General features: G+C 31.7%; 2 protein-coding genes across 6 annotated transcripts in view; both read left to right on the top strand.

Annotated features, from left to right (window-relative positions):
- LOC111481177 (chaperone protein DnaJ-like) overlaps positions 1-600 on the top strand; it is a 2,946-nt gene extending 2,346 nt beyond the window's left edge. Inside the window, exon 6 of one of the 2 annotated variants that reach the window (XM_023126535.1) lies at positions 30-600. The gene's annotated coding sequence lies outside the window, so the exon portion shown is untranslated. The remainder of the gene's footprint in view (positions 1-29) is intronic. The other variant, XM_023126534.1, reaches the window with a different exon arrangement.
- A 1,970-nt stretch (positions 601-2,570) lies between these two features.
- The window catches only part of LOC111481283 (WD and tetratricopeptide repeats protein 1-like), a 13,063-nt gene continuing 8,574 nt past the window's right edge, over positions 2,571-7,059 (top strand). For all 4 annotated transcript variants that reach the window (XM_023126707.1, XM_023126709.1, XM_023126706.1 and 1 more), the window contains exons 1-6: positions 2,571-2,775; positions 3,856-3,924; positions 4,947-5,024; positions 5,767-5,901; positions 6,001-6,108; positions 6,270-6,398. In XM_023126707.1, coding sequence (XP_022982475.1) covers positions 2,704-2,775; positions 3,856-3,924; positions 4,947-5,024; positions 5,767-5,901; positions 6,001-6,108; positions 6,270-6,398 — 591 coding nt within the window. In that variant the 5' untranslated portion in view covers positions 2,571-2,703. The remainder of the gene's footprint in view (positions 2,776-3,855; positions 3,925-4,946; positions 5,025-5,766; positions 5,902-6,000; positions 6,109-6,269; positions 6,399-7,059) is intronic.

Raw genomic sequence — 7,059 nt, 5'->3', positions numbered from 1 at the left:
AAAAAAAAAAAAAAAAAAAAAAAAAAAAAAAAAAAAAAAAAAAAAAAAAAAAAAAAAAAAAGGGTCTTTCTTAGTACATTTAGGATCCTCTTTGGCCCAGTTTTCACTTATTAGTGAAGAATGAAAGAGCTGTTAGGATTATTGCATTTTGACATCTTTCTTTCTCATAATGTACAAACACACTTACCTTTAGCTTAGAGGAAGTGACAGTAGAGAATATGAGTTTTATGATTCGGTGAAGGGTTTTTGTTTCATTCGATGAAACGTTTGTCTGGAATGATTTTTCAAGTGTTTAAAACAACTAATTCTAGAGAGTCGTGACAATTTGAATGATCATTTGATGTGTTTGAAATAACTGAAGTCTGGATTGTTCCATCAAGTAAGGGAGACTCGATGGAATTCATATTTGTCTCAATGTCACTCAGAGAAGTCATTCCAAACATTCAAATTTCTTTTCATTTCTTTGAGTTTTTGATGTAGGAACTTGAGTCATGAAATCTCAATGGTGGAAGTTATGTTATTTGTATCATTTGTGCAGCAATATTAGAGACTAGTAATGTAACTTGATACATTTTTTAATTTAGCTTTTGAGTTTGACCTCGGGGAGTAGTGTTATTTTATATCGTTGTTTTTCAGTTGAATAATCAAAATGAACGATGGAATCGGTTCCTGAAAGCCACTCTCTAATTTAATTTGAACATCCAACTTATTGATCTATATTTATGTTGTCGGTTGTTTGTATAGGGTTTCTTTGTTAGTTCAATCACTTATACCCGCATTTAAGAACGCTATTTAGCTATTATTCCTCATCTTCCTCTTGAGTGAACTCTATTTGCTCGTCGAACAATTTAGAATTTCAGCCTTGTTATTCTCTTTCACTAAATTTTTTTTTTTTTTTTTTGTCAGTGTTATGTGAAAGGAGTTTCAATATTTACCTGACTCAAACAAGTTTTATTAAATAATAAACTCAACTCAACCTAATTATAATTTTTTGGGTTGTTATTATTTTTTTTACTTTTTAATAAAAATTAAAAATAAAATGTTAGTTAGTAAAATATATATTATTTATTTTTAAACATTTAATTAAGATAACCATTTAAAATATTATCTTCTAAATAGTTAAAAATTATATAAAAACAAAAAAAACACTTCTATAATTGTATCATAAGTAAATTAAAAATAATAATAATAATAACAAATATTTTAAATTAGTTTTTGAAAGGCTCATTAATCGATTCAAATAAGTTCATTATATCTATATGTATACTATACACAAACAATGATTAAACACATTTTCTCTCGATTGATAATATGCAATTTTTGTATAGATAGGAATATAAGAATAAAAAGATTTGAGAAATCTTAATTATTTATTTATTTTTAAATAGAATCTCGAAAATATTATTTTCAAACTTAAAAACCACCGATGTGACATGTGGGTTCCATAAACCGCATCGTTTTCATTTATTTATTATTATTATTTTTATTTTTTTATAATCCACACAAACTTTACCGTATTAAACAAGTGATACAGTTAATTTCGTGAAAATTCAAAGTTTTATTTATTTATTTTTATTATTTTATTTCATGATTTATAAATTACAATTACGTGTCCCCAAAGAGCAGTAGATTGTGAGATCCCGCATCGATTAAAAAAGGAAATGAAACATTTCTTAAAAGTGCGTGAAAACCTCTCCCCGTATAAAAATTGTGAGGTTGACAGCGATATGTAACAAGTTAAAGTAGACAATATCTACTAGCAGCATACATGGACTGTTATAAATGGTATCAGAGTCAGACGTTGGCCCCAAGGGAGTAAATTAAGAGATCCCGTATCGATTAGAGAAGAGAACTAAACATTTTTTTATAAGAGTGTGAAAACCTCTTTCTACTGACACACATTTTTTAACTTTGACGATATAGATAACGAGCATAATAATGTGTTGGTCTATTATACTCTCATATAAATAAATAGCACTTCTATTTATTTTTTATTAAATTATTACAATATATTTTATTAATTAAATGTTAATTTAATTTTGATTTATTTACGGAAACTTTTAGATTTAAATCTCAATAATAACCCTCAAATAGAGAAGATTCGTGTTAATAACTGATCACCTAATTCCGTGTTTTTAATATTTATTATCTCCAGTGGTAAATTTGTTCTTATCATAATTTCAACATTACATGGTAAAAGTAAAAAGTAAAAAAGTAAAAAGTAAAATAAATATTTATATTCATAAACTTTAAAATTACATTAACAAAAATCTTAAATTATAATTTATATCTATTTACATTTTTAAAATCAAAATATTAGTTTATGAATTTATAATTGTATCAATTTATTTTTTATTTTTATTTTCATAAGAAATTTTTAAATAAATTTATAAATATGTAAAAATTGAAGTATGAATATTTTTTTTTTATATTAATTTTCACGATATATATATTTCTGGAGAAAACGATGAAATAAAAAAAAAAAAAAGAATAATCCAGCAAATTAATTAAATTAGTTGTCACACGACCTTAATCTAATTCGCCCAAAGAGCACTCTATATATTTATTTGGGTACGCCACAGGGACGGTTCTCAGCTTGGAGCGTGAAAATTGTAGAATGATCGGAACCTTCACTGCTGCAACTGCAGATAATCGGTCGGAGTTTGTTCTACGCTAGGGTTTCTCTAAGTTCTCCCTTATCTCATGGAGGATTTCGCCTTTCACGATGGTAACGTCTGCGGTTTGCTCGAGAGCAGGCACATCAACTTTCGTCAAGTATGTGTAATTGATTTTTCTTCTTCTTTTTCTACCTTTTCATCGGGTTTGCATTCGTTTAACTTCAAGTGTCGAGTTAGTAGAATTGATTTTATGGATTGGATGTGAATTGTATGCGTCTTTGGTTTTTGGAGCGTGAACGTTCTTTTGTGCGGAGTTGATTGTGTAGAATCCTGTGAATTTTAGATATATCACTCGCCTTATTGGATTTAGTTGATTGTTTTTGTCGTTGGAGGCGAAGTGAGAAGTGTATCTATATGAGATGAACATCGGAGATTTTGGATTGTTTGAAGGCTGTTTGTGGACGACAAGCAATGCAATTTTGGTTTGGTCGATTTCGAATTTTCTGAAATTGCTAAAAGAAACTCTCATTCGAGTGCGTCTATTTGACTTCATTGATCCTGTTTCTTAATGTGTCAGACTTATGACTTGAAGCAGAGTAATAGTAGTAAGAACCTAGATTGCAGTCGTTGTTTGTTTTCATTAAGATTCATGGAATTCGACGCATTTTAATTCATTGCATAGAGATATTCTTTGTTAAATTTGTAAAGGATGCAGTATTCTTTGTTTTCCTTGAAAAATAAACGATGAAAAAGAACGTCTCCGTATATCAATACAAGTTGAAAAAACTATGATCCTTAGGCACGAACTATATTGCAGTTTGTCTATTCTGCAAAAAATTCCGGATTAAATTCTTCTTATGTTCTCACTCTCTTGTTTTCTTTTCTATAAGAAAACATAGTTTCGAAGATTAATATGTTCGTCATCCATCCATAAATACATAAGGAACTATCTATATAAAAACTATACCGTACATTGCAAAGCAGCTCATCATGCTATTTTCTTACTTTAAAGTTTCTGTTTGGCTTTTCTTTCTTGGTGGCTCGTTTTGTATGTTATATGCTATTTTTTAATGTTTGTAAAGTACTCTTTGCTTTTTGGAAAAGGGAAAAGTTTTTTTATGTGTTTTACTTAATACTGAAACATAAGGCCTGCTTGATGAAATCTGCTTTTGTGAAGCTTTTACTTTTTTTCCTCTTAGGAATTTGTTTCATTTTTCCAAGTCATTTATGTATGCAGAATCCCAACTATAGTTTGCAGATGCACTCATCACTCATCCAAAGACTCTCCCAGGAAAAGGAACTGGAGGTCGGTATAGATTTTAGTTTCTATGTGCTGTGATTTTTCCACATTATTATTATTTTTTTTTTTTGAAATTATCAGTGATGTATTCTTAATTATAAATTTTATGATGTATATTATGTCGAGTGCATGGTGTACTGAGCAATTAGTATTATTATCCATGCCATTAAGATTATTGCTTTATGGTTTGTTCCATGTCATTTATGTTTAATGTCTATTAGGCAAGTAGTATGACTGTTAGGTGAGGATACTCGGACTATCTAACAAAAATCTAAGTTTTCTTGCCTAAGCATTTAATACACTGCTGATTTCCTCGCCTGTTCATTATGAAGATAAAATACTTCTGGATATGTCAGAAGATTAATATTGATGGAGATGATCAGCCCATTGCTTATTTCAATTGCACCTTGCTTCTTATCTGTTGTTTTAAGCCGTATGGGACAAGTTATTGACTATCGTATTAACGTGTTACAGAAATTGGAATTCTGAAAGTGGGTTCATTATTTACCTGATGGAGGTAGTCTTAATAAGTAGCATTAGAAATGAGTCATTGTGATCTGCTCAGATTGCTATTGTTCTCTTCCCCCCTTGTCTCTATTGCATATTGTAGAACTGTATTTAATGTTGATTCTCCAACATGGTTATGTGGAAGCTGGAAGCTGGAAGCCTGTAAACTTTAGCCCTCACTTTTAACTAACACTGTCATTTTGGGTTCTGAAAGTAATGGTATTGAGGTTGGGCTGTCATAATCTCTTTAAGACGACATTTTCCAGGTGATGCACATAACCTATTTACTATAATGGAATGAGGAATTTCATCTTTTAAAGAGTGAGAGATTGTTAGAGTCTTTCCTCTTTCTGTTGGATGCATGATCTTGTTTTTTTTTTTTTTCCTCAAAATTATGTGCAACAGTTGTTTTTCCATTCCCTTACAATTCCACCTTTCTTTGCCGTCTCTATCCTGACAATTTGTAATTCCTTGTTTGTTAATTAAATACCTTCCTTCTCTCTCTCTCTCTCTCTCTCCAGGGGCACCAGGGGTGTGTTAATGCTGTCGCCTGGAATTCTAGTGGTTCTCTTTTAATATCTGGATCAGATGATACTCGGGTAAGACAGTTATCCTTCAATTTCTACGACTTATTTACCTGGATCTACAGTCGCTGTGGACGACTCAAGTTTTTGATGATGGGAAAATGTTATCATTAGACTATATGTAGTGGATATCAGGTGGTTATTCTTGAAGATTTAACCAGTAAAACTGTTATTGTATAGATTATTTGTGACTCTTTACGAAAATGTACGAGTATTTATTGTGCATGTTAGTGAGGAATGAGGAGCACTGACTGTTCTTCCCAGCGACAACTATTTTTGGACCAAAACAATTTAGGACAATATGCTGCCTGTCGGATAAGTCTTCAAATGCTAAAAGTTTGAGTTGAGAGTGTGATGATATGTTTTCTTACAGTTGGATATTGAGATGGCAAATGTTGTCCTATAAAATTTATGGATATGAGTAGTTTCTAAATTCTTCGAACTTGACTTATCAAATTTTTTCTAGAGCAATTTTCATTGAATCAAGAACAGAAGAATAGAGTTTTAGGACTTGATAACGAAGATGACACCATAAGAGAAAGCACTGGATATCTCAGCTTATTTTTTTCGGAATCAAATCAAGTTAAAGTAGTTACGATAAATTGATAATGAAGATTTAGCATACTCTACATTACCTGTTAGATGATAACTGAATGTGTATTCATGTTGCATAGTGGCTTGTTAATCCTTTTTTAACTTCCATCCTTCAAAGAAATTTATGTTTCTCGAAGTTAGTGGTTAATCATGTGTTTTGCAGATAAACATCTGGAACTATTCTGGTCGAAAGCTATTGCACTCTGTAGAGACTGGGCATTCTGCAAACATATTTTGTACAAAATTTGTTCCTGAAACTTCTGATGAGCTTGTGGTCTCGGGAGCTGGGGATGCAGAGGTGTAATATGCTACAGTGTAAATTTTCTCATGGATGTTGATGCCAGTTGGATTTTGCTTATGATTTACATTTTTTTGGGCGGGGTTTTTTTCCTAACAGGTGCGATTATTTAATTTATCTCGCTTAAGAGGTAGAGGACATGATGATAATGCCATAGCGTCATCAGCTCTGTATCAGTGTCACACCAGAAGAGTAAAAAAATTAGCTGTAAGAGTCGAGAACTCCGAAGGAACTATGTATTGGAAGTATCTTTTACTATGCGTAATGAAATAATTTATTTACTATGAATGATCATGTTGCATCGTGTTAATATTGGTTAAGCAAACCTATTTATTGTTCCTAAAATATTCGTCTGCATTTCATTGAAGGTTGAAATAGGGAATCCAAATGTAGTATGGAGTGCTAGTGAGGATGGTACTCTTAGACAGCATGATTTTCGAGAGAGCATGTCTTGTCCTCCTGATGGAGCCTCTCACCAAGAATGTCATAATGTTCTTGTAAGTATTGTTTTCTCTAGAGTTTTCTGTGTCTTCCGTTCAAAGAACAAGTGATTTGAGATGTTTTTTTTTCTCTCTTTTTTGTAATTAATCTTTTATGTATATTTTTTCCTATTGGGAGGCATATGCAACCCTTTGGCTCCTTGGCAGTACCTCATATCTTATCTTTTCTATTTTTTTTACCTAAGAGATCTTACGAAAAAAAAAAAAAAATTGAAAGAGTGATTCAAATCAGTCATATGTGTTATTTACAGAACAGTTTTACTTTTCTCTACAATTGGCGTTTCTTTTCCTTCCTGTTTCTGCTTATATAATAGGGAATATCTAATCTCGATCAACTTATTTACTCAGTATCATCCTCCCCCCCCCCTCTGAAATATATATTTATTATCTTCAAGTGGCGTTTCAGTCTTGTCATTATTCTGACATTCCTTCTCTTCAAGCTAAATGGACATTGCAACAATACCCTTAACTTTTTTTTCTTGGGTGGTGGTGAGTGAGGGTTAGATGTATGCTTAATTTGACATGCTATGTCGCAGCAGTTTATTTATGCAGTCATGAGGAAGGCCCTTTCAAATATAATTAGCTGCATCAACAATTGGAAAACATTCCCTTTTTTTTGGGGGGGGGGGGGGGGGGGGGGGGGGGGGGGGGGGGGGGG

The sequence above is a fragment of the Cucurbita maxima genome, unplaced genomic scaffold (assembly GCF_002738345.1).
Source record: "Cucurbita maxima cultivar Rimu unplaced genomic scaffold, Cmax_1.0 Cma_Scf00006, whole genome shotgun sequence".
NCBI lineage: Eukaryota > Viridiplantae > Streptophyta > Magnoliopsida > Cucurbitales > Cucurbitaceae > Cucurbita > Cucurbita maxima.
The sequence above is the reverse complement of the archived record's forward strand: the minus strand, read 5'-3'. Positions and strand labels throughout refer to the sequence as shown.